General features: G+C 50.8%; 1 protein-coding gene across 3 annotated transcripts in view; it reads left to right on the top strand.

Annotated features, from left to right (window-relative positions):
- Positions 1–23,411, top strand: part of XG (Xg glycoprotein (Xg blood group)) — a 28,961-nt gene extending 5,550 nt beyond the window's left edge. The window contains exons 2-13 of one of the 3 annotated variants that reach the window (XM_061408262.1): positions 2,175–2,219; positions 2,613–2,636; positions 3,619–3,681; positions 5,268–5,324; positions 5,668–5,727; positions 7,679–7,720; positions 8,994–9,038; positions 11,435–11,476; positions 12,802–12,846; positions 14,880–14,915; positions 17,236–17,346; positions 18,509–23,411. In XM_061408262.1, the coding sequence (XP_061264246.1) occupies positions 2,175–2,219; positions 2,613–2,636; positions 3,619–3,681; positions 5,268–5,324; positions 5,668–5,727; positions 7,679–7,720; positions 8,994–9,038; positions 11,435–11,476; positions 12,802–12,846; positions 14,880–14,915; positions 17,236–17,346; positions 18,509–18,525 (587 nt within the window). In that variant the 3' untranslated portion in view covers positions 18,526–23,411. The remainder of the gene's footprint in view (positions 1–2,174; positions 2,220–2,612; positions 2,637–3,618; positions 3,682–5,267; positions 5,325–5,667; positions 5,728–7,678; positions 7,721–8,993; positions 9,039–11,434; positions 11,477–12,801; positions 12,847–14,879; positions 14,916–17,235; positions 17,347–18,508) is intronic. The other 2 variants (XM_061408264.1, XM_061408263.1) reach the window with 2 other exon arrangements.
- Positions 23,412–27,297: the final 3,886 nt, after the last annotated feature.

Here is a 27,297-nt window from a genome sequence, read left to right as displayed (position 1 = left end):
TGGCGGGGGTGGGGCTAAACCACAGTGGGACCGGGCTAGACGGTGGTGGGGGCGGGACTAAATCATGACGGGGCGGGGCTAGACCGCGATGCGCTTGGCAGCGGGTCGAGGAGGTAGGTTCTTGGCTGCCGCCCCTCCAGAGACCAGAGGGAGGATGGTAGACTCCAGCCAGGCCTGCAGGACACGATCGGCTCCACGCCAAGGGGGCGGGGGGCCCCTGGGTGGAATCCGCCTTGTCTGTGAGTCACACGCAGGGCTCTGCAAAGAGCGCCTCACCCATGACAACCAGAGGCCACTTCCCCCGTGACCTTGAGTCATCGTCAGATGTTATTCATTCGCTCAGTCCTGTCCGACTATCTGCGACCCCGTGGACTGCAGCACACCAGGCCTCCCTGTCCATCATCAACTCCCAGAGTTTACTCAAACTCATGTCCATTGAGTCGGTGATGCCATCCAACCATCTCATCCTCTGTCGTCCCCTTCTCCTCCCGCCTTCAATCTTTCCCAGCATCAGTGTCTTTTCCAGTGAGTCAGTTCTTCGCCTCAGGTGGCCAAAATATTGGAGTTTCAGCTTCAACATCACTCCTTCCATTGAACACCCAGGACTGATATCCCTTAGGATGGACTGGTTGGATCTCCTTGCTGACCAAGGGACTCTCAGGAGTCGTCTCCAACACCACAGTTGAAAAGCATCTGTTCTTTGGCACTCAGCATTGTTTATCATGAGAAACATCTGCAAATGGAAGGAGATCACTGGAATGAGAAGTGGACACGGAATGGGGTGGGGCAGTTGGTTTGTTTCCAGAGCCAGTGGGAGAGGGGGCGCACCCTGGCTTCCTACTGCCAGCAGCCTGGCTCTGGAGGCTTCTAGTCCCCAGAGGCAGCCAGATGCCCTTTTTGGAAAATGCCCAGGTGCTGCCCAGTCTGTTGTGCAATGGATTAGGGAGAGACTAGGACGAGATAAGTAGCAGAGGCTCAGAACAGGGAGTGGCTGGACGCTCCGGTTTGAGAAGATTGTTGAGGGGTTTGCCTCGAGCTTCAGGGACGAGCCTGGTGAGAGACGCTTATAAGCTGTCAGGGGCTGATTGCATGGGCTTCCTTGGTGGCTCAGATGGTAAAGAGACATCCTGCAAGGCAGGAGACCGGGTTTGATCCCTGGGTCTGGAAGATCCCCTGGAGAAGGGCATGACCACCCACTCCAATATTCTTGCCTGGAGAATCCCCATGGACAGAGGAACCTGGTGGGCTATAGTCTATGGGGTCGTAAAGAGTCAGACACAACCGAGGGACTAACACTTTCACTTCAATAACCTATAATTGAACAGTGTGTGAAAAAAGAACAAATACATGTATGTGTATAGAAAAATAATTTATATATATGTATAACTGAATCAGTTTTCTGTACACTGTCCCCAGGGATCAAACCCAGGTCTGCTGCCTCGCAGGCTGACTCTTTACCATCCGAGCCACTAGGGAAGCTAACAACATCGTAAATCAACTGTGAAAGTATTAGTCACTCAGTTCAGTTCGGTTCAGTTCAGTCACTCAGTTGGGTCCAACTCTTTGTAACCCCATGGACTGCAGCACTGCAGGCTTCCCTGTCCGTCACCAACTCCCAGAGTTTACTCAAACTCATGTCCATCAAGTCGCTGATGCCATCCAACCATCTTACCCTCCGTCGGCCCCTTCTCCTCACTTGTGTCCAACTCTTTGCGACCCCGTGGACCGTAGCCCACCAGGTTTCTCTGTCCATGGGGTTCTCCAGGCTAGAATACTGGAGTGGGTTGCTGTTTCCTTCTCCGGGGGAATCTTCTGGACCCAGGGATCAAACCGGGGTCTCCTTCATCTCAGGCAGATTCTTTACCAGCTGAGCTACCAGGGAAGCCCAGAAATCAACTATAGTTTGATTTAAAAAAGGATGAGGGTACAGTTATCTTCCTTCACGGATCTCTTTTGCTGTGGGCAGAGCCTGCCGGGAAAGCTAGGAATAGGAGGTTGTTTGGACAGACACACTACTGGGGAGCTGGAGAGAGGGGTGGAACTCCTCTTCTCTGCTGAGCTCGGGGTGGTGGGAGTGGGGTTGGGCAGGGGGAGATATCTGGGCAGCTGGGGCAAAGGAAACCCGGGTGGCCGGTTCCATCCTGCTGTGACTGATCCCCTGTGTGTTCTTGCAGGTGAGAATGGGGACTTTGATTTGGCTGATGCTCTCGATGACCCCAGTAAGTGCTTCTGGCAGCCTGCCTCAGCTACTGGAAGGCTCCGGGTTGGGTGGGGCCGGAATTCCTTCCTAAGGACAACTTCCTAACGAGAAAAGGAACACTGGTGGGCTTGCATTTGCTCCAGGGGCCAATGCTGGGCTTGCATGTGAAGGGACCTTTTGTCCTTTGAGTCCCCCTCCCCCTCGAACACGGAATGGAATTTGTGTTGGTACCTGGCGTGGGGTCCCAAAGAGTCGGACATGACTGAGCGACTGAAGTGAACTGATCCTATCTTTGTTAGTGCCTTGAGATTTTCGTGTTTTTTTTTTTTTTTTAATTGGGACTTTAATGATTGTTTCTTTGAGCCTCACAAAACCCCTCAGGGCTTATTGCACATATGTTCTCTGTCCACAGAGCCCACCAAGAAGCCAAGCTCAGGTGAGTGACTACCTGATTCAGGTGAGTGGACAGAAACCAGGCTGCCCCACCGCAAGCTGAGGTTTTGGAAGGAGTTTATTGCATCTTCCCAGGATGCTCCATGGTGAAGAATCCGCCTGCCAGTGCAGGAGACGAGAGTTCCACCCCAGGGTCGGGAAGATGCCCTGGATGAGGAAACGGCAACCCACTCCAGTGTTCTGGCCTGGAGAATCCCATGGACGGAGGAGCCTGGCGGGCTACAGTCTATAGTGTTGCAAAGGGTCAGACTGAGCGACTAAACCACAGCAACGATAGGGTCGTGGAGGGTGTGACTGATGGACAGATGTTTAAAGCCCAAGTCCTTCACGAAATGCATCGCAAAATCACAGTGAGCTGTTATTCCCCTTAGCATGGCTAAAATTGAAATATGGATGATAACAAGTGTTGATGGCGGTGTGGAGACTTTGGAACGTTTACATGTTCCCAGTAGGGATAGAAAATTGTGCAGCCTCCACAGAAAACAGTCTTGCATTTCCTCAGAAAGCTGCACGTAGAATTTCCCTGTGTGTGTGCTAGTCACTCAGTCTGTGTCCAACTCTTTGCGACCGCATGTACTGTAGCCCACCAGACTCCTCTGTCCATGGGAGTCTCCAGGCAAGAATACTGGAGTGGGCTGCCATTTCCTCCTCTAGGGGACCTTCCCAACTCAGGGATCAAACCCAAGCCTTCAAGGAATAAGCAGTTTTTGTTTGCTTTTTACATACCTTATCAATGCTAGACAGTTTTGTAAGTGTGTGTATGTAGTCTTTTCAACTTCTAAATGTTCAGGTTCAGCTTCTAGTGTCTAAGTCGTTTTAAGCTGATCAATGATAATTATTTCATGAGCACCAACTGTGAATAAAATATAAAATCTATTGTCAAGCTTATATTCTTGTTTTATAAGCTGCTTCTGATGGAAGGACATTTTTCTCTTCTTAACATGCAATGTCGTTTTCCCCAATAGGTATCTACCCCAACCCGAGGCCCCCCAACCAGCCACAGCCTGGAAATCCCAACAACGGTGGAAGTAAGAATGGTCATTCATTTCAAAACAGCTTTGAACCTGCCCACTGGAACTCAGGGAAGGTCATGGAGGCTGAATGAAGCCTTTGTCATTGTTCTGTTGCTAAATTGTGTCTGACCCTTTGCAACCCCGCGGACTGCAGCACGCCAGGCCTCCCTGTCCATCACCAATTCCTGGAGCTTCCTCAAACTCATGTCTGTTGAGTCGGTGATGCCATCCAACCATCTCATCCTCTGTCGTCCCCTTCTCCTCCTGTCCTCAATCTTTCCCAGCATCAGGGTCTTTTCCAACGAGTCAGCTCTTTGCATCAGGTGGACAAAGTATTGGAGTTTCAGCTTCAGCATCAGTCCTTCCAATGACTATTCAGGACCAATCTCCTTTAGGATGAACTGGTTGGATCTCCTTGCAGTCCAAGGGACTCTCAAGAGTCTTCTCCAACACCAAAGTTCAAAAGCATCAATTCATTGGCGCTCAGCCTTCTTTATGGTCCAACTCTCACACCCTTACATGACAATTAGAAGAACCAGAGCTTTGAGTATATAGACCTTTGTCGGCAAAGTGATGTCTCTGCTTGTCTAGTGGGGGGATGTTTCTTGCTCCAGTGTTTTTGGGAAACATGAGTTGAACATATTTTCATGGGCTTCCCGCCTGTGGGCCCCAGAGAATCATAGATGCCGGCCATCCCGTAAGATGAGTCACTACCCAGGAGACTCATCTACCCGGCAGCATGCGGGGGCCAGCCTCAGGCTTGGGGGTGTGTGACTCAGGACTCCAGTGGCTGGCACATTTCAGAACACAGGAAGGTTGCTTTCCGGCTTTTGTTTTTAAAGCCTGCTAGAATCTCGTGCCTTTAAAATGATGGTGGTGGCCCTGAGTAATGAATTTCTATTTCCTGTAAGTTACATGGGCTTCCCAGGCGGGTAAAGAACCCGCCTGCCAACACAGGAGACTTAAGAGATGGGGGTTCGATCCCTGGGTCCGGAACGATCCCCTGGAGGAGGGCATGGCAACCGACTCTAGTATTCCTGCCTGGAGAATCCCCAAGGACAGAGGAGCCTGGCGGGCTACAGTCCACGGGGTCGCAAAGAGTCGGACATGACTGAAAGGATTTAGCACATATGCATAGTAGATTCATTTTGCCATATAGCAGAAACGAGCTCAACACAGTGAAGTAACTGTGTGTGTGTGTGTTTGTCGCTCAGTCGTGTCCGACTCTCTGTGACCCCGTGGAGTGTAGCCTGCCAGGCTCCTCCATCCATGGGATTCCCCAGGCCAGAATACTGGAGTGTGTTGCCATGCCCTCCTCCAGGAGATCTTCCCAGCCCAGGGATCAAACCTGGGTCTCCTTCATTGCAGGCATATGCTTTACCGTCTGAGCCACCAGGGATGCAATTATACTCCAATAAAAACTAATGCTTAAAAAGAGCTTTATGCTTGGGGATTCTGAGCACCAGAGATTCTGTGGAAGCGAAAAACAGCAAACATGAATTAGCCAGAACGTCGTTTTGTATACCGGCCTTTTGTGTTGTGTGAATTGTTTGTTGCTGGAAGCTGTCCCTCTTTTCCTAAAATCACATGTTTCCCGACAGATATCTACCCAAGGACGAAGCCACTGCCTCCTCGCCCGCAGCCTGGTAACAGTGGAGGTGAGTCCTCAGGAGTAAGATGACTTTCAGAAGCGTCTTTGGAAGGACTAAAACGCCTTCTGGAACATGTTTTGGAGAATTTGGTCCTCGATGGTGAAAGATGCGTTGCATTTAAAATATGCAGAACCTCTTTTTTTTTTAGCAATTCTTTTTAGAATCTTATATTTATTTTTATGTTGGCTGTATCAGGTCTTGGTTTCAGCCCGTGGATCTTTCGGCACGGGTTCTCCAATTGTGGAACCCTCCCTCTGCATAAGCTGTCCATGCGCCCCGATACGTGGGCTTGGGTGTGCAGGGGGCTCCCCAGACCGCGGGCTCTGACCGCCCTCTGCTCTGTCCACAGGCTTCCTGAGCGACTCGGACCTCATCGACGGCGGCCGCTACCATCCGAGGCCTCCTGCAGGTACGTGCGGGCTTCTATGACCCCGCCCCAGACCCCGCGAGGAAGGTGGTGGGCTGTGGACTCTCCCCTCCAACCTCTGGGGGGCGGGAGGGAGGCGCATCCCTGAAGCTGTCCACTCCTGCGGTCTGGAAGGTGGACGGAACCGGCCATAGGGCCGATGCTGCTTAGAAGTGGGGGTCGTCTCCATGTAAATATGTGTGTGTGTGCATCTGTGTGTATACACATACACACACCTCCACTGACATGCGGACTTATGTACATGTCTATGTACAGGTGTCAATCTGTAGACACATATGTCTATGTATAGCTATATTTGTATCTAGATGCACATCTATCTATATCTGTATCTATAACTTTATCCATGTGTATCTATATGTATCTGTATCTATATCTATGTTGATCTATATGCATACGTATATCTATGTCTATATATATTTATATCTATAGCTGTATGCATATCTATGTTTATCTAACCCTACATGTACATCGATCTATCTCTATGTTTACCTGTATGTATATCTGAATATATATTTATATACATATGTTTACCTATAGGTATATGTACATCTATGTCTGTCTATATGCACATGTATATCTATAGATATATCTGTGCTGTACTCAGTCACTCAGTCGTGTCCAACTCTTTGCAACCCCTTGAACTCTAGCCCACCAGGCTCCTTTCTGTCCATTTGATGCTGGACAGAGTATCCCAGGCAAGCATTCTTGTCCAGGAAACAATACTGAAATGCGTTGCCATGCCCTCCTCCAGGGGATCTTCCTAACCCAGGGACCGATCCCAGGTCTCCCGCATTTCGGGCAGATTCTTCACCAGCTGAGCCACACAGGAAGCCCAAGAATACTGGAGTGGGAAGGCTATCCCTTCTCTAGCAGATCTTCCTGAACCAAGAATCAAACCGGGGTCTCCTACATTGCAGGCGGATCCTTTACCAATCGAGATATCAAGGAAGCCCACCTATATATCTATATCTGTACCTATTTGTATATCGATATCTGTCTACTCCTCTACCTGTATCCATATCTGTATCTTTATCTATATCTAGCTATAGTCCTAAGTTGCTATCTTTGGGCTTCCCAGGGGGCTCAGGAGTAGAGAATCCGCCTGCAGTGCAGTAGACCTGAGTTCCATCCCTGGGTCGGGAAGATCCCCTGGATGAGGACATGACAATCCACTCCAGGATTCTTGCCTGGAGAATCCCATGGACTGAGGAGCCTACCAGGCTGTAGTCCACGGGGTCACAGAGAGTCGGACACGAATGAGTGACTCTCACGCACACACACCTCTATTTACACAGATGTTGTGTCTATACCAACCTTTGCAGAAGTGTCTCTGTGTATCTTCCCCCCCACCCCTGCAAAATGTATATTTAATGTGATCCACTTGAGGTCTAGCATGATAGACCTGGGTCCCTTGAGGTGGGGGTAAGCCTGTGTCACTTTGAAGTCCTAGATGGGCATGGGGGGGCATGCGTAATCTCTGAAAACACACAGCTTTCTGAAGGGCTCTCTGTGGCATGAGTTTTTCCATCCAGAAGCCATGCCTCTGGGGGAGGGACTCCTTAGAGCATTTTCTGGAAGATCCTGAGGTTTTCCACTATATAGGGCTCCAGACGACTCACTGGACAAGACCCTGATGCTGGGAGAGATTGAGGGCAGGAGGAGAAGGGGGTGACAGGGGATGAGATGGGTGGGTGGCATCACCGACTCGATGGACATGACTTTGAGCAAGCTCCGGGAGTTGGTGATGGACAGGGAGGCCTGGCGTGCTGCGGTCCATGGGGTCGAAAGAGTCGGACATGACTGAGCCACTGGACAACAAGCACTCTTTTGGGGGTGACTGTTGGGTCCGGCTTTGGTGCCAGCCGGGCGGATGCCTGCTGGACCCCAAGGTCCACGCTGCGAATGGCTGTCACATCCCTCTTCTCTCCTGCAGGAGGCGGCGGTGGCGGGTTCCAGCCGGGGCACGACGGCTACGGTAACAGGCTCGCTTCATGCAGCGCTGGGGCCCGTGGGGCTGGCGGGGCTGGGTGGGCTTTTCCGGGGCTCCCATTAGAGCTTCCTCCTGGGTCTTGGGTGTGGGCTGCTTCACTGCTGACCATCAGCTTGGTTTCATCCAGGTGTCCAGGGGTTGACCCCACACCCCTCTGTCCAGGAAACAAGACACAGAGCCCCGGGCAACAAGCTCATTAGCAGAGAACAGCCCAGGAGTTGCGGGTTCTTTATGTAGATAGTACATCATGCCAAGAAAGAAAGGAATTTACCCTGGGATAAACTCCATTCTTGTCTATACCGAGCTTTTCTCAAAGCGAGGGGTGGATCTGGAAGTCTCCAGAGGGTCTCTGGTGCTGTAAAGTGAACTTGGGAGCTAATTGAGCCAGAAGAGCAAAAGGCACTGGATCCATGTTTCTAAACTGAGATAGAATCCACGTGAAACATTGTACAAAGTAGTCACGTGATACTTTGTCAATGCAGATGTTGGTGCTGTTTAGTCGCTAAGTCGTCTCTAACTCTTTGCTGCCCCGTGGACTGTAGCCCTCCAGGCTCCTCTGTCCGTGGGATTCTCCAGGCAAGAATACTGGAGTGGGTTGCCATGCCCTCCTCCAGGGGAATCTTTCTGACCCAGGGATCGAACCCGGGTCTCCCGCAATTGCATGTGGATTCTTTACCATGTTGAGTGCCCAGGGAATCGCTTTTTAAAAATTACTCCCTGGGGACGTCCGTGGTGATCCAGTCATTAGGATGGTGGGCTCTCACTGGCAGGATCTGAGATCAGTGCCTGGTCAGGGAATTAAAATCCTGCATATCCTGCATGGAGCCAAAAACAGGAAAAAAAAAAAAAAAAGCAAATTGCCCTCTGGACATAAGAAGGAGTGGAGAAAGGTCCGTTATTTCTCAGTCGCTGAGATGACTGTCTGCTGCCTGTGGGGCATGCTTCCTGGCCTTGGGGACTGGACTTTTCCCTGGACGCACTGAGAAGTGGGGTTTTGAGCTCAGGCAAGCCCAACGTGCCCCTGGCATTAGCAGACCTGTTGAACTTGCAAGGTGAGCTCAGCCTGACTCGGTGCAGCCAGGGAATGTCCGGGGTATGCTTGTCACTTCCTCTGGCTCGGGGACAATCCGCGTGGGGCTTTTGCCCGGCTGTCACAGCCTGTGCTTCGGGGTCCTGTCTTTCTCGAAGCTTCCTTTGGGGATGTCTCCGGCATTTCCGGGCCTTACCTTCCTCTTCACGTGGCCTTTCTTTCCTGCAGGGCGAGGAGGGCGCAACATACCCGGCTTACCTGGCATTAATTATGGTAAAGGAGGTTTTTCATAAAGCAAACCAGGAGAAGCTCTCCTGCTGAGGAGCTAAGCCCCGCGTGGGCGCTGCCTGACCGCCTGGGTCTCTAATCGGCTTCCTCAATGGGCACCGAAGCTGGGGAGGGGTTTGCATGGGATGCGGGACACAATCCTTCCAAGAAATGAAGGCTCGCTCATGCGTGTTACTGCCTGTGCACACGCGTGTGGCATGTGTGTGTGCCTGCACGTGGATGTGTGTGTGTGTGGCTGGGAGGGCGCTTGGTTTTATACATGTGGACATATGTTCACATGTGCCTTCGCACTGTCTGTCTGTGCATGCGTGAGTATGAATTTGCACGCGTGTGTGCTCTGTGGGTGTGCGGGTCAGGGCATAGCTATATCTGTATCTATGTGCGTCTCTGTCTACATCTGTATCTAGACCTTGATCCATGTGTATCTGTATGTATATGTACCTATATCTATATTTATCTATATGCAGAAATATATCCGTACCTGCATATATATTTCTATCTACAGCTATATGTTACCTGGATCTATATGTGTATCTATATGTATTTGTATCTACATCTATGTTTATCTATATGCATATCTATATCTACATCTGTATATATATTTATATGTATAGCTACATGTATATCTATCTATATCTTTACCTATATCTACATGTACATCGATTTATATCTATTTTACTTGTATGTATTTATGAATATATATTTATATATATCTGTTTATCTATGCTATGCTGCTGCTAAGTCGCTTCAGTCGTGTCCGACTCTGTGCGACCCCACAGACGGCAGCCCACCAGGCTCCCCCGTCCCTGGGATTCTCCAGGCAGGAACACTGGAGTGGGTTGCCATTTCCTTCTCCAATGCATGAAAGTGAAAAACGAAAGCGAAGTTGCTCAGTCGTGTCCGACTCCTAGCGACCCCATGGACCGCAGCCTACCAGGCTCCTCCATCCATGGCATTTTCCAGGCAAACGTACCAGAGTCAGGTACCATTGCCTTGGTATATGTATATCTATGTCTGTATATATGCACATGTATATCTATAGCTATATCTGTGCTGTGGTCAGTCGCTCAGTCGTGTCCAACTCTTTGCGACCCCATGAACTCTAGCTCACTAGGCTCCTCTGTGCATTGGATGCTGGACAGAGTATCCCAGGCAAGCATTCTTGTCCAGACAAAAATACTGAAATGGGTTGCCATGCCCTCCTCCAGGGGATCTTCCCAATCCAGGGATCCAACCCAGGTCTCCCGCATTGCGGGCAGATTCTTCACCAGCTGAGCCACCAGGGAAGCCCAAGAATACTGGAGTGGGAAGGCTATCCCTTCTCCAGCAGATCTTCCTGAAAGAATCAAACCGGGGTCTCCTGCATTGCAGGCGGATCCTTTACCAACTGAGCTATCAAGGAAGCCCACCTATATATCTATATCTGTACCTATTTGTATATCGATATCTGTCTACTCCTCTACCTGCATCCATATCTGTATTTGTATCTATATCTAGCTACACTCCTAAGTTGCTATCTTTGGGCTTCCCAGGGGGCTCAGGAGTAGAGAATCCGCCTGCAGTGCAGTAGACCTGAGTTCCATCCCTGGGTCGGGAAGATCCCCTGGACGACGACATGACAACCCACTCCAGGATTCTTGCCTGGAGAATCCCACGGACTGAGGAGCCTACCAGGCTGTAGTCCACGGGGTCACAGAGAGTCGGACACGAATGAGTGCCTGTCACGCACACACACCTATCTTTACACAGATGTTGTGTCTATACCAACCTTTGCAGAAGTGTCTCTGTGTATCTTCCCCCCCAAAAATGTATGTTTAATGTGATCCACTTGACGTCTAGCATGATAGACCTCGGTCCCTTGAGGTGGGGGTAAGCCTGTGTCACTTTGAAGTCCTAGATGGGCATGGGGGGGCATGCGTAATCTCTGAAAACACACAGCTTTCTGAAGGGCTCTCTGTGGCATGAGTTTTTCCATCCAGAAGCCATGCCTCTGGGGGAGGGACTCCTTAGAGCATTTTCTGGAAGATCCTGAGGTTTTCCACTATATAGGGCTCCAGACGACTCACTGGACAAGACCCTGATGCTGGGAGAGATTGAGGGCAGGAGGAGAAGGGGGTGACAGGGGATGAGGTGGTTGGATGGCATCACCGACTCGATGGACATGAGTTTGAGCAAGCTCCAGGAGTTGGTGATGGACAGGGAAGCCTGGCGTGCTGCGGTCCATGGGGTTGCAAAGAGTTGGACACGACTGAGCCACTGGACAGCAAGCACTCTTTTGGGGGTGACTATTGGGTCCGGCTTTGGTGCCAGCCGGGCGGATGCCTGCTGGACCCCAAGGTCCACGCTGTGAATGGCTGTCATATCCCTCTTCTCTCCTGCAGGAGGCGGCGGTGGCGGGTTCCAGCCGGGGCACGACGGCTACGGTAACAGGCTCGCTTCATGCAGCACTGGGGCCCGTGGGGCTGGCGGGGCTGGGTGGGCTTTTCCGGGGCTCCCATTAGAGCTTCCTCCTGGGTCTTGGGTGTGGGCCGCTTCACTGCTGACCATCAGCTTGGTTTCATCCAGGTGTCCAGGGGCTGACCCCACACCCCTCTGTCCAGGAAACAAGACACAGAGCCCCGGGCAACAAGCTCATTAGCAGAGAACAGCCCAGGAATTGTGGATTCTTTATGTAGATAGTATATCATGCCAAGAAAGAAAGGAATTTACCCTGGGATAAACTCCATTCTTGTCTATACTGAGCTTTTCTCAAAGCGAGGGGTGGATCTAGAAATCTCCAGAGGGTCTCTGGTGCTGTAAAGTGAACTTGTGAGCTAATTGAGCCAGAAGAGCAAAAGGCACTGGATCCATGTTTCTAAACTGAGATAGAATCCCCATGAAACCTTGTACAAAGTAGTCATGTGATACTTTGTCAATGTAGATATTGGTGCTGTTTAGTCGCTAAGTCGTCTCTGACTCTTTGCGGCCCAGTGGACTGTAGCCCTCCAGGCTCCTCTGTCCGTGGGATTCTCCAGGCAAGAATACTGGAGTGGGTTGCCATGCCCTCAAGAATACTGGAGTGGGTTGCCATGCCCTCCTCCAGGGGAATCTTTCTGACCCAGGGATTGAACCCGGGTCTCCCGCAATTGCAGGCGGATTCTTTACCATGTTGAGTGCCCAGGGAATCGCTTTTTAAAAATTACTCCCTGGGGACTTCCCTGGTGATCCAGTCATTAGGATGGTGGGCTCTCACTGGCAGGATCTGAGATCAGTGCCTGGTCAGGGAATTAACATCCTGCATATCCTGCATGCAGCCAAAAACACGAAAAAACAAACAAACAAACAAATTGCCCTCTGGACAGAAGAAGGTGTGGAGAAAGGTCCTTTATTTCTCAGTCGCTGAGATGACTGTCTGCTGCCTGTGGGGCATGCTTCCTGGCCTTGGGGACTGGACTTTTCCCTGGCAGCGCCAGGAAGTGGGGTTTTGAGCTCAGGCAAGCCCCCTCTCTCGCAGCTGGGGGTCAGCGTGCCCCTGGCATTAGCAGACCTGCTGAACTTGCAAGGTGAGCTCAGCCCGACTCGGTGCGGCCAGCGAATGTCCCGGGATATGCTTGTCTCTTCTTCTGGCTGGGGAAGATCCGGGTGGGGCTTTTGCCCGGATGTCACAGCCTCTGGTTCAGGGTCCTGTCTTTCTTGAAACTTCCTTTGGCGATGTCTCCGGCATTTCTGGGCCTTCCCTTCCTCTTCACGTGGCCTTTCTTTCCTGCAGGGCAAGGAGGGCGCAACAGACTCCGCTTCCCTGGCATTAATTATGGTAAAGGAGGTCTTTCATAAAAGCCAAAGCAGGAGAAGCTCTCCTGCTGAGGAGCTAACCCCCGCGTGGGCGCTGCCTGACCGCCTGGGTTTCTGATCGGCGTCCTCACTGCGCACCGAAGCTGGGGAGGGGTTTGCATGGGACACGGGTCGCAATCCATCCAAGAAATGAAGGCTCGCTCACACATGTTACTGCCTGTGCACACGCGTGTGGCATGTGTGTGTCCCTGCACATGCATGTGTGTGCGTGTGGCTGGGAGGGCGCTTGCTTTTATAAATGTGGACATACGTTCACATGTGCCTTCATGCTGTGTGTCTGTGCATATGTGAGTATGAGTTTGAGACACACGTGCCTGTGTGTGTGCTGTGGGTGTGTGGGTCAGGGCGGATGTGTGCATGTGGAAATATGTGCAGCTCTTGTGTCTTCATGTGTACATGTGTGGGCGTGTACTGCGCACATGTGGAGATATGCACGTGTGTGTCCACGGTCATGTCCACACAGGCACAGTGCCTGTGATGCTAGTGTGCACGCCTGCCTGTGTGCACACATGGCTGTGCCGATGTGTGTGTGTGGACGTGTGCTTGTGTTGTACATGTGTGCATATGTGTATACGCAGATGTGCGTGTATGCATATGGGTGTGTCCGTGTGTTGTATGTGCGTGTCTGTCTGTATGTGGGTTGTTGCATGTGTGGTGGTGTGTTTTGTGTGTGTGCATGTATGTGTGGGGGTTTGCATGTATGTTCATGTGTGTGGGCTGTGTGTACGTGTATGCATATGGATGTGTGTTGTGGGGTGTTGTGTGTGTTGAGTGTATGTACATGTGTGTATATGGGTGTGGTGTGTGTATGTGGGTTGTGTGTGCATGTGTGTATAAGTGTGTGCTGTATGTGGGTTGTGTGTGCATGTGTGTATATGGGTGTGTGTTGTGTTGTGTGTGGTGTTGCATGTATGTACATTCGTGCATATGGGTGTGTCAATGCGTTGTGTGTGTGTGTGTATGGGATGTATGTGTGTTGCATGTATGAACACACATGTATATGGGTGTGTGTTGTGTGTGTGTGTATGTGTGTGCATGTGTGTATATGGGTGTGTGTGTGGGGATGTTTGTGCACACATGTGTATATGGGTGTGTGTTGTGTGTGGGGGATATTGTGTGTGTGTGTGGGGATGTTTGTGCACATATGTGTATATGGGTGTGTACTGTGTGTGTGGGATGTGTGTGTGCACATGTGTGTATATGGGTGTGTGTGTGTGCGCATGTGTGTATATGGGTGTGTGTGTGCGCGTGTGTGTATATGGGTGTGTGTGCACGTGTGTGTATATGGGTGTGTGTGTGCATGTGTGTATATCGGTGTGTGTGCGCGTGTGTGTATATCGGTGTGTGTGTGCGCGTGTGTGTATATGGGTGTGTGTGTGTGTGCGCGTGTGTGTATATGGGGGTGGGTGTGTGGGTGTGTGTGCATGTGTGCATGTGTGTATATGGGTGTGTGTGCGCGTGTGTGTATATGGGTGTGTGTGTGTGCATGTGTGTATATGGGGGTGTGTGTGTGCATATATGGGTGTGTGTGTGTGCATGTGTGTATATGGGTGTGTGTGTGTGTGCATGTGTGTATGTGGGTGTGGGTGTGTGTGTGCGTGTGTGTATATGGGTGTGTGTGTGTGCATGTGTGTATATGGGTGTGTGTGTGTGCACGTGTGTGTATATGGGTGTGTGTGCATGTGTATATATGGGTGTGGGTGTGGGTGTGTGTGTGCATGTGTGTATATGGGTGTGGGTGTGTGTGTGCGTGTGTGTATGTGGGTGTGTGTGTGTGCATGTGTGTATATGGGTGTGTGTGTGTGCGCGTGTGTGTATATGGGTGTGTGCGCATGCTTCTTGTGCACGTCTTTGTGTGTATCCCTACACCCTGAGGTGACAGCCTCACCCCCGTCCCCTCCCCTGCTTGGACGTGTAATGCCCGCCTCCCAGCAGCAGGCAGCCCGTGACCAGCTCTTCCGAATACCATGTGACTGTGCGCTTGTCCCCTTCCAGGTGGAGCCGGCCACTCCACAGCCGGCAACCAGCAAGGTACGGCCCGGGGGTGGGGCTCCCGGCCTTCTGAGGGGCGGGCTCCCCATGTGGCTGCAGAGGGGCCCGGGCAGGCGAGGTATTGTTTCCACGGAGGGCTTTCAGGGACCACCTTCTCTCTGTGTGTGGGCGTGCAGAAGCTCCTTCCAGGCGGGGTCTGTCCCACGGGGGTCAGAGAAGGAGACGTGGGGACTGACTCGGAGCTGCAAGATGCCTGATGCTCTGGGGACTGACTCGGAGCTGCAAGATGCCTGATGCTCTGGGGACCAACTTGGAGCTGAAAGATGTCTGGGGGTCTGGGGACCGACTTGGAGCTGAAAGATGTCTGGGGGTCTGGGGACCGACTCAGAGCTGCAAGATGCCTGATGCTCTGGGGACCGACTCAGAGCTGCAAGATGCCTGATACTCTGGGGACCGACTCAGAGCTGAAAGATGCCTGGGGCTGTGGGGACCAACTTGGAGCTGAAAGATGTCTGGGGCTCTGGCGACCGACTTGGAGCTGCAAGATGCCTGATGCTCTGGGGACCGACTTGGAGCTGAAAGACGCCTGAGGCTCTGCGAGGGCGGCTGCGGTGCTTGGAGCTCCTGCTGCCCACCGCCGGTGCCCGTTTCGTTGACCACAGCTGACCTCAAGCCTCAAAGGAGAGCAGCAGAGCAAACACGGCCTTCACTCCCTGAGAAGCCCCCAGCGGGGCCCCGCCCGCCCCGTCACGGGTCCGCGGGGCAGGCCTGGGGTCCGGCCAGCGAGGGTATGCCGTGTGTCGCTGGGACGGCGGAGGCCAGCCTCTTGGGGATCTGGAGGCTGACACGAGTGCAGGGCGATGCTGGAGCCGCACGGCCGACCCCAAGGCTTTGGGGGAGAAAGAAGGGACAGAGCTGTCTTTCTAACCCATCAGGCCCAGGACCCGGGCGGGGCCATGGTATTGCCGTTTGCAGGACGTATTGCCGTTTCCCCGGGGGCCTGGGTGTTTACGGGACGTTTGTGAAGGCCACGGATGCTTTCCTTCTCGTGGACTGGAGGTAGGGGAGGAGAGGTGCTCCCCAGACAAGATTCAGGTCTGACACACAGATTCATGGAGTCCGTGGCAAGACAGGGGGCTTCCCTGATAGCTCAGTTGGTAAAGAATCCGCCTGCAATACAGGAGACCAGAGTTCGATTCCTGAGTTGGGAAGATTCCCTGGAGAATGGAAGGGCTACCCACTCCGGTATTCTCAGTCTTCCCTGGTGGCTTAGCTGGTAAAGAATCTGTCTGCAATGCAGGAGACCCTGGTTTGATTCCATTGTTGGGAAGATCCGTTGGAGAAGGGAAAGGCTACCCACTCCAGTATTCTGGCCTGGAGAATCCCATGGACAGAGGAAGCCTGGTGGGGCTACAGTCCGTGGGGTCACAGAGAGTTGGACACAAATGAAGCGGCTAAGACTTTTTCACTTTCGCCAGGACAGAGGACTCACCCAAGATTGGGGTGGGCTGGAAGACAGAATGACTGCTCCTGGATGGGACATCTCCAAGGTACAGTCTACGGATGTGTGGGCGTCGGGCAGGACAGGAGACAGAGGTGTTGTGCTAGCTTTGACTGAACGGAGCCCCAGGAACTGTATTATCTGTGGGGCCAGAGTATGGAATGGAACGGATGTGGGGGCTACAGGGGTAACTGACCGGGTGACCCCTGGGCTGCTCTGAACTTTCTACACGCATTTCCCTGGACTGTAAGGAGACCCAACCAGTCCATCCTAAAGGAAATCAGTCCTGAATATTCATTGGAAAGACTGATGTTGAAGCTGAAACTCCAATACTTTGGCCACTTGATGCGAAGAGCTGACTCACTGGAAAAGACCCTGATGCTGGGAAAGATGGAAGGCAGGAGGAGAACGGGACGACACAGGATGAGATGGTTGGGTGGCATCACCCACTCAATGGACATGAGTCTGAGCAAACTCTGGGAGATGGTGATGGACAGGGAGGCCTTGCATGCTGCGGTCCATGGTCACACAGAGTCGGATATGACTGAGCGACTGAAGAACATGAGTCAAGCTTTTCTGTCCCCAAAGATACAAATTCATCCAAACACACCCATTAAATTAAATATATATATATTTTCTGTACAAAACCGTTGGATGCCCCAGACTGATCAGATGTGGTTAGTAAGTGCCCCTTACATAAAGCAGGATGCCTCCCTTGGGCTTCTTCGATGAATTCCATCTTTTTCCCGTGAATAGGAGGGCGGGGAGGGCCAGGGGCGGAGGTGAGTGGGGAGTTGCTGGGAATACACGCTGGCGCTGTTTTTCCTGAGACCGTCTTGTTCCCTTGCATTCCCACAGGCAACATGATAGCGAAAATTGTATCTCCCATCGTCTCCATGGTGGTGGTGACGCTGATCGGGCTGGCGGTCAGGTACTATAACCAGAGGAGAAACTCTCTCAGGACAAACGGCAAGTCCTCCCCCCGCCCCCGCCCCCGCCCCCGCCCCCGCCCCCAATTGTGTCTGCCTTAACTGGTAAAGCCCGATTTTAAAAAGATATATAGATACGTGAATGAATGAAAAAGAGGCAGACTCACAGATACAGACAACAAGTTAGTCGTTCCCAGTGGGGAGATGGTAGAGGGCAGCGGTTAGACGGAGGGGAGGGGATTAAAAAGAACCAGCTAAACGGGAACCCACTCCAGTCTCCTTGCCTGGAAAACCTCATGGACAGAGGAGCCTGCTGGGCTGCAGTCCACGGGGTCGCAAAGAGTCAGACGTTACTGAACGACCCCGCACACACACACGACCTCCAGGGAAACGAGTTTATGCAGGGGGTGGTGGGGTGCGAGGTAGGGCTTCTGCTTCAACTTTGGGTCCAAGCTCCTGGGTTTGCAGAATTACAAGCGCAGGGAGCTGCCCTTGGGAGCAGAGATCCTGGCTGCTGATCCAGGAAATTCCTAGAGACATCGCTAAAGAGGTGGCTGGGGCAGAGACGCTTTCTTGCAGAAGAAGCAACAGCTCAGACGTTAATCTAGATTCTCTCAAGCTTTGGTCCTGAGACCACTCATGTCGGGATCTATCTGGGTTTTGCCAGAGTGAGGTTTCCACTGCCCCTGAGGGAAGCTATGAAACAGAAGTCTATACCAATCGTGTTTTTGTTCTGGATTTGGGAAACTTCAACATCTCAGTAGCTGCCCTCTGCCTCCCTCTGCTGGTGGTTGGGTGGTTTTGACTTACACCCTGGCCAGGAAGCGCCTTGGTCTATACAACACCCCAGCCTGAAAGTTTGGGAGGGGGGAAGCAAGAGTTTCTGAAAAAAATAAAACCACTTACATTCTGGACCACATGCCTCATCACAGATGTTGTTGTTGAGTCACTCAGTTGTGTCCGACTCTTTGCGACCCCGTGGGCTGCAGCATGCCAGGCTTCCCTGTCCATCACCAACTCCCAGAGTTTACTGAGACTCATGTCCATTGAGTCAGTGATGCCATCCAACCATCTCATCCTCTGCCGCCTGTACAGTGAAAAAAATTAACAGTGCTTGAAGATCAGTCCACTGAAGTGTGTGTATGGTTTGTTGTTTTTTTTTTTTATAAGTATGACGTCTTGCTTTCAATGTTTCCTTGCAGAACCACGGACCATCTGAGGTCTTCAAAATCCACCCACCACTCTGAGAAAACCTCTCTTCAGATGACAACCCTGTCGATTCTGTGGAACGTTCCTTTTCATTCTTGGCTTCACTCGCTGCCCTGGAGGGTCTTCTCTTCTGTTTGCAATAGACGTGCTGCCCCACAAAGAAGGGGGTTCCTAATTCCTCAGATACACCCATGGGAACGAGGTGGACAGCTGGATCTTGGATTGTAAAGAGATTGCTTGATCTGTGGGTTCCATCAGCCATGCGGGCTGAGAGGTTCCGACTCTGGTCTGAGCTCTGGAGTATGTCCTGCTGAGACCACGGGCCACTGACGTGGTCAGAGAACACAGGAGCCAGGAGAATAGCTGGGGGTCTCGGGTGGGGCTGCCGTGGAGGACTTCCAAAGGATGGATGCTGCTTGGGTTTCTAGCAAGCTGGGGAGACAAGCTTAGCTCATGCTACAGCTTCCTTGCAAAAGTGAAAGTGTTAGTCTCTCAGTGGCAACTGACTCTTTGCGACCCCCTGGACTGTAGCCCACCAGGCTGCTCTGTCCATGGGGATTATCCGGGTGAGAATCCTGGAGTAGGTTACCATGCCCTCCTCCAGGGGATCTTTCCTGACCCAGGGATCCAGCCTGGGTCTCCCGCTTTGCAGGCATATGCTTTACCATTTGAGCCATCAGGGAAACTCAGCACCTTTAGTTAACGTCAGGAATCCGGACCAGTTCACCACCCCCTGTGAATCAGGAATGAATGTGTTTCTACCCTAGGGGCAGCATTTAACTTTATCTCAGCTCACAAAAGTATTATCACCTGCAGAGGATGAGGCTGGATTTCTGGAAATTTAAGTGCAAGGCCCATGATGTGGAAACCTGCTTGGGGAGAGATCTTGGGGTGGTTTTTTTTTTTTTTTTGCTTGGTTTTTGTGTTTTTTTTTGCCATGAAATTGTATGGTTTCTACTTTTTTTTTTTTTTTTTCAGAACGTGGGATAGAGATTTTGAAATGTCGAGACCTTTTTGTATTATTTTTGGTCTTGGATCCTCTGTGGGTACCAGTTCTTAACACAATGTCAGCGCTTTGCTTGGTGTATACTTTTCTTTGTCCTGGACTAACTGTCTACCCTCAGCATCTAAAAAGTAGACCAGCTGCTTGCTTGGGTTTCAGTCATTCTTTAGGGGAGAGGAGAGAATGGGTAGTTTGGGCAGACTAGTGTAGTCTGATGGACTGAGATCAACGCTGATAGAACGTTTAGGGTTTGAGTATCGGAACCAGAGAGGAAGATGGTCATTAGAGTCTGGAACGCAGAAAGATGATGCACGGAAATCCTAGATATTCATGTGTGGGTGCTCCCCCTTAGATACCTGCACCCCGGTGTTCACTGCAGCAGTATCTCCAGTAACCAAGGCATGGGACGCCTAAGAGCCCATCGATGGAGGAATGGCTCAAGACGATGTGGTACGTGTGTACAGATGGAATATTACTCGGCCGTGAACAAGAATGAACCCATGGCATTTGCAGCAACATGGGTGGGCCTGGAGAGTATTGCCACAAGTGAAGTAAGTCTGCAGAACACAAAATACCCTATGATATCGCTGACGTGTGGAATCTAAGAAAACGGATACAAATGAACTTATTTACAAAACAGGGATAGACTCATGGACATACAAAACGAACTCCTGGTCACCAAAGGGGAGAGCGTGGAGGCATAAATTAGGAGTTTGGGATGAAGAGATACGCGATACCATATGTAGAATAGATAAACAGCAAGGTCTTACTTGATAGCACAGGGAACTCTACTCAAAATGTGGTAATAAATGATACTGGAAAAGAATATATGTATATCTCCATGAATAACTGAAATTGCCTTATGTGTCAGTCGGTCAGTCATATCGGGCTCTTTGTGACCTCAGGGACCGTACGTAGCCCACCATGCTCCTCTGTCCATGGGATTCCCCAGGCAAGAATACTGGAGTGGGTTGCCACGCCCTCCTCCGGGGGATCTTCCTGATCAGTGATGGAACCTGGGTCTCCTGCATTGGCATTTGATTGTTTACCAACTGAGCCACCAGGGAAGACGACACCGGAAACGAACACAGCATTGTAAACCAGCTACAGTGAAACAGAAGAGAGAAGAGAACACCGTTTCTCCAAGGATAAACCACTGTATGCAAGGCTGCTGACCCGCCTCCAGCTCCTAATGCGGGGAAAGCAAGTCTCTCTCTCTCTCATACACACACACACACACACACAGGTATCAAAATTCATGCACTGATGTCCTGACCCTTGGCATCTCAGAGTGGAACCTTATGTGTCAAAAGATCGGGGACAGTTGTGATCAGTTAAGACAATGAGTCAGAACAGGAGGATGGCTTCTGAGGCAATATGAGCTGTGTCTTTATAAGAGGGGAAATTCAGATACACACAGAGAGACACCAGGAAAGGAACCTGAGTGGCTTGGAGCAGCCCAGCCACAAGGTAAAGAGCTATCGCAAGCCGGGACAGAGCCCCGTATAACCTTCAGAGGGCGGGCCCGCCTGCCCATCCCTTGGACTTGGACTTCCAGACTCTGAAACTGGGAGAAGATACATATTTCTTATTTCATCTGCCCAGTTTGTGGGATTCTGTTAAAGGCATCCTTAAAAAGTCATACAGAGATGAATATATTTGGGGTACATAGTGGTGAGGGTTTTTTTTTTTTTCCTAATTTAAACGCGAGAATGAGGAATGCATCTAGCTTGTCTGTACAGGTGGTACGGGAAGCCAGGCATGATTAAACTCTGGACTCAGGCCCAAAGCGTGAGATCACAGTCTGGCTTCTCCAGGTCAAGCTGTGTGACCCTAGGCAAGTTGGGCAACCTCTCTGGGTGTCCGTCATCTCATCTGAAAAACGAGTGTTTTGGAAATCTTGAACGTGGATCACAAGAAGTTTCAAGGAAACTGACTTTTGGCATCTGTCTTCCAAAACAGTGGTGAGGCTGTGGTTGTTCAGCCGCTAAGTTGTGTGCAGCTCTTTGCAGCCCCATGGGTTGTAGCCCTCCAGGGGCCCCAGTCCATTGAAATTTCCAGGCAAGAACACTGGAGTGGGCTGCCATCTCCTTCTCCAGGGGATCTTCCCAACCCAGGGATTTGAACTGCAGTCTCCTGCATGGGCAGGCGGATTCTTTACCCCTGGAGCCACCAAGGAACTGTATCCTATATTTTGAAAGATTTTAAATAGTCTCACCTCAGAAAGAAAGAATTATGTCACACGGTGGAGGTGTCAGACAAGGCTACCGTGATCATCCCACTGAAAAGTAGCCGCCACGGTCATCCCACTGAAGCATAGCTGCGATGGTCATCCCACTGAAATGTATCATCATCCCACTGAAATGTATCCTCGTCCCACTGAAATGTATCATCGTCCCAATGTACACCTTAACCTTCTACAATGCTACGTGTAGATTATGTCTCAGTAAAGCTGGGGGGAAGAGTTCTTTGTGAATTTTTCTGTGAGTATTTTTGCTTGGATTCTGTAGGCGTGTGGCATGCCACGAGCACAGTTGATCCATACAGTGGCTCTGGCGAGACTTTCCTCTTTCTTTCACGGAAAATCCACTAGACATTGAATATTCTGTGACAGCACATTGTATACACACGTATATATCTGGGACAGAGCAGCTGTCTTAGTGACCATATGTTTCTGCTGACGTGATAGAATCTCACTTCCAAATTGTGTTTTCTTCTGACTGCCGCGGGTCTTGTTCATTTTGAGGACTGTTTCAGAGGATATGTGCGTGCATCTGTTCTTTTATCTTCCTTCGGGTAATTTAGTGTAGATTTGGTGGCTGTTTCTTGCGTAGGTTTGGAGGACTCCTTTATCTGTGCTCAGAAGTCAATTTCCTTTAAATTTCTTGTGATCCACGTTCAAGATTTCCAGCATCTTCAGTATTTCACATTGAAGGAGCCACCATGTGTAGCAGAATTATCTTTACTTTCAGCAAATGTTTCTTAACATTTTGTTGTTTAATTCTCTGTTTCTTTGTACCCTCTAGCTTCTTTTATCCCCCCCCCAAAAAAAACATTAGCTTCATTATTTTTTAAAAAAAACTTTTGTATTAGAGTATAGCTAATTAACAAACAATGTTGTGATAGTTTCAGGCGGACAGCAAAGAGACTCAACTATATACATATACATGTATCCATTCTCCCCAAACTCCCCTCCCATCCAGGCTGCCACATGAAATTGAGCAGAGTTCCCTGTGCTGTCCAGCAGGTCCTTGCTGGTTCTCCATGTTAAATACAGCAGTGTGTCCATGTCCACCCCAAACTCCCTGACTATCCCTTTCCCCATCCTTACCACGCCTCAACCATAAGTTCACTCTCTGTCTCTGAGTCTGTTTCTGTTTTCTAAGTAAGTTCATTTGTATCGTATCTTTTCAGATTCCACGTGTAAGGGATGTCATATGCTATTTCTCCTTCTCTGTCTGACTCACGTCACTCAGCATGACACTCTCTAGGCCCATCCATTTCACTGCAAACAGCATTAACCGTCTGGCTTCTTATAAAAACTCCTTTGAAAGTGAAAGTATTAGCCATTCAGTCGTGTTCGACTCTTTGAGACCCCATGGACTGTAGCCCGCCAGGTTCCTCTGTCCATGAGATTCTCCAGGCAAGAATACTGGAGTGGGTTGCCGTTTCCTCCTCCAGGGGATCATCCCGACCCAGGGATCGAACCTGTGTCTCCTGAGTCTCCTACATTGCAGGCAAATTCTTTACCGCGGAGCCACCTGGGAAGCCCATACATCTGGAAACAGTCACCACCTGCCATGTGGTTTTAGAATAAGCGTTAATCTTGGTGGGGTAATTCAGTGCCTTTTCTGCTTTGTTTCTTTGAAATTAAAAAATATATATTTTTTCAACTTTTGGCTGCTGTGAGTCTTTGTTGCAGTGCTCAGCCTTTCTCCAGCTGTGGCACTCGGGCCGTCTGGTTGTTCCACGGCATGTAGCGTCTTAGTTCCCTGACCAGGGATCGAACCTGCGTCCTCTCCATTAGAGATCGCTAAGCACTGGGCAACCCTTTTGCTTTTCTTGGAGTCACAATGTGCTCAAACGCAAGTTCTGTCTGAGCCACAAGAAGCCCACTCTCACTGGTGAAAAGTCTCCCGAGATTTCCTAGCACAGAAGATGCGGCGAAAAGTGAAAAAAGGATCAAGGTGTCCAAGAGCCAGTCCCCTCCCGTGAGTGCTTATTTGCAGATCAGACTCCAGAGGGAATAGTAGAATTAGCTTGTCTGATTTCATATCGCGTACTATTCTGGGCCTGGGTGTTGACAGGCTTCAGTGGGTGTGGGTTGGCGTCCACCCAAGCCCCGCCTTCCTAACGGAGGCTTGTCCCCAGGAGTTCCAAATATAAACGCAGCGCGTTCCCCGGAATCCAGCAGAGCTGTGAGCACATCTGCGCTTTGCAGCCGTCTCTCCTTTATCCTGACCACCTCCCTCCCCGCCCTTCTAGAACAGGTGTGCGGCAAAGATAGCTGCCTGTCCACAAATAGCTGGGGCTCCATAAATGGTCCATGGTTGGACAGATGCCCCAAACTCCCCTCAGCCGAAAATAAAAGCAGTGCTTGGATGTGATGCTTTTGAACCGTGGTGTTGGAGAAGACTCTTGAGAGTACCTTGGACTGCAAGGAGATCCAATCAGTCCATCCTAAAGGAGATCAGCCCTGAATATTCATCGGCAGGACTGATGCTGAAGCTGAGGTTCCAATCCTTTGGCCACCTGATGGGAAGAGCTGACTCATTGGATAAGACCCTGATGCTGGGAAAGATTGAAGGCGGGAGGAGGAGGGGACGACAGAGGATGAGATGGTTAGATGGCATCACCAACTTGATGGACATGAGTTTGAGCAAACTCCGGGAGTTGGAGATGGACAGGGAGGCCTGGCAGGCTGCAGTCTGTAGGGTCTCAAAGAGACGTACACGACTGAGCGACTGAACAAGTTGGACTGACAAGCAGAGAACATTTTGCCACTGGAGTGGAGGGCTGGGGGCACCAGCTGGCTCTCTCACCTTTGGCTATAAACCAGAGGGGCATTAATTAGAGATGAGACCATTGCAATCGTAGCCAAGGGCACTTTCTTGCCCACCTCCTCTGCTCAGACTTTTGTTCTCTCTCTCTGTCTCCCATATCCACTTCCAACACCGTATAAAGTGTGACTTTCAATTGTTTATTGCCTGGCTTCTTCCCACCTCCCCGACTAGAATATACATTTGGAAAAACATGGATGTATCTGTAACTCCTAGAACCATGAGTGGCAAACAGCAGTGAAGTGAAAGTCGCTCAGTCGAGTCTGAATCTCTGCGACCCCATGGACTGTAACCCTGCCAGGCTCCTCTGTCCATGGGATTCTCCAGGCAAGAAGACTGGAGCGTTGCCATGCCCTCCTCCAGGGGATCTTCCCGACCCAGGGATTGAACCTGCGTCTCCTGAGTCTGCATTGCGGGTGGATTCTTTACTACTGACCCACCGGGGAAGCCCTAAAATGTGGATATATTATTGCAATCGTGATGCACACAGAAGGATGCATTTATAGATATACTGCAGAATCTGTTCTCATTGTCTTGCTTGCCTTTCAAGATTCCTCACGAGGCTTTAGTCACAAAAATGTGGCAAGCAATCCAGCCGGTTGGCATACTTTTCTAGCTTGTGGGCTTGAACTATGTCTCACAAAGGGCCCTGTAACTTGCTAACAACATTGCATCTGATGTAGCAACCAAAGACTCATTTTCTCCAAACAACGTCTTGGGAGAAGGCAGGCTCGGTTTTGCAATAGACAAACATCCTTTGTGAGGCACCCGAGAGCAGAGACCGCCTTGGGCTCACGGCGCCCACAGGTCACCTGGCTTCCCGGCTAGCGCCCCCCACCCCCAAAGGAACCCAGTTGCGCCCATGGCAGGATGTCTGCTCTTGGTTTAAAAATGGACCTAGCTTTTGCCCGGAGATCCGGGAGGATGGCCTGTGGCTGACCGCCTTCAGCTCTGTTTGCTGTTGTTGTTCAGTCGCTCAGTCGTGCCCGACTCTTTGAGACCCCATGAACCACAGTACGCCAGGCCTCCCTGTCCATCACCAACTCCTGGAGTTTACTCAAACTCATATCCATTGAGTCGGTGATGCCATCCAACCATTGCATCCTCTGTCGTCCCCTTCTCCTCCTGCCCCCAATCTTTTCCAGCATCAGGGTCTTATCCAGTGAGTCAGTGCTTCCCATCAGATGGCCAAAGGATTGGAGCTTCAGCTTCAGCATCAGTCCTTCCAGTGAATATTCAGGGTTAATTTCCTTTTGGATGGACTAAATACCTCTGCCATAATAAGGAATGAAATTGTGCCATTTGCAGAGATGTGGCTGCACCCAGAGACGGTCTATACAGAGTGAAGTCAGAAAGACAGATATCATATGTTAATGCGTATATGTGGAATCCAGAAAAATGGCAGAGATGAACATATTTGCAAAGCAGAAATCCAGAGTGGGGTAAAATGTGAAACTGAGATTGATTCTACACACTGGGCTTCCCTGGTGGTTTAGACGGTAAACAATCTGCCTGCCATGGAGGAAACGGGGGTTCAATCCCTGGGTCAGGAAGATCCCCTGGAGGAGGGCATGGCAACCCACTCCAGTATTCTCGCCTGAAGAATCCCGTGGACAGAGGAGCCTGGTGGGCTACAGTCCATGGGGTCACAGTCAGACACGACTGAGCGACTTTCACTTCACATACACGCTATTACACTATGTATAAAATAGGTAACTAATGACAACCCATGAACAAAATAGACACGTGTGTATGTGTGACTGAATCACTTGCTGTACACCTGAAACAGCATGTTGTTGCTGCTGTTTATATGCTAAGCCATTTCCCCCTCTTCTGTGAGCCCATGGACTGTAGCCCTCCAGGCTCCTCTGCCCATGGGATTCTCCAGGCAGGAATACTGGAGTGGGTTGCCATGCCCTCCTCCAGGGGATGTTCCCGATCCAGGGACCGAACATCGGTTGTTTCCTGCATTGGCAGGCAGATTCTTCATCACTGAGCCATCAGGGAAGCCCTTCATCTGTTATACTCTAACAGAGACTTACATTTTTTTTTTTTTTTTGAAGTTACGAAATAAGGGCTTCCCACATGGCGCTCGTGGTAAAGACCCCGCCTGCCAGTGCTGGAGACTGGGGTTCCATCCCTGGGTCAGGAAGATGCCTTGGAGGAGAGCATGGCAACCCACTCCAGTATTCTTGCCTGGAGAATCCCATGGACAGAGGAGCCTGGCGGGCTACAGTCCACGGGGTTGCAGAGAGTCAGACATGACTGAAACCACTCAGTACACTCGCAGGTAATATGAAATAAACATGAGAACTGGAAAAAAGAACAGACACAAACATTTCTCCAGTTTCCCTCAGTTGCTTCTCTGGCTCCCACCTACTTCCCCCGCTCTCTAGCCACAGGGTGCTCCAGCCATCCCAAGCCCACAAGTCAGCAATCAGAACCCACCAGGGGGAGGGAAGCTTGGTACCAGAGGGAAGACCCCAACACGCAGTTTCCTGAGGCTAGGGGTGTAACGAGACCTGGGACTGTTTGTCAGAACGCCCTGGAAGATGCTGTGACCCGCAGAAGCAAAAGCTGGGGGAGGAGGACTTGGAGTGCAGCACAGGTTAGGGTGTCCAGCTCCTGCGGGTGGGAGGGGGTGATATCTACTTCCTCCAAACCTATCAGCCCGCCTCGTGGTGTTTCCTGGACTTCCCGAGGGTTGGGTAGAGCGTGG

Source organism: Bos javanicus, chromosome X, assembly GCF_032452875.1.
Source record: "Bos javanicus breed banteng chromosome X, ARS-OSU_banteng_1.0, whole genome shotgun sequence".
Classification (NCBI taxonomy): Eukaryota; Metazoa; Chordata; class Mammalia; order Artiodactyla; family Bovidae; genus Bos; species Bos javanicus.
The sequence above is the reverse complement of the archived record's forward strand: the minus strand, read 5'-3'. Positions and strand labels throughout refer to the sequence as shown.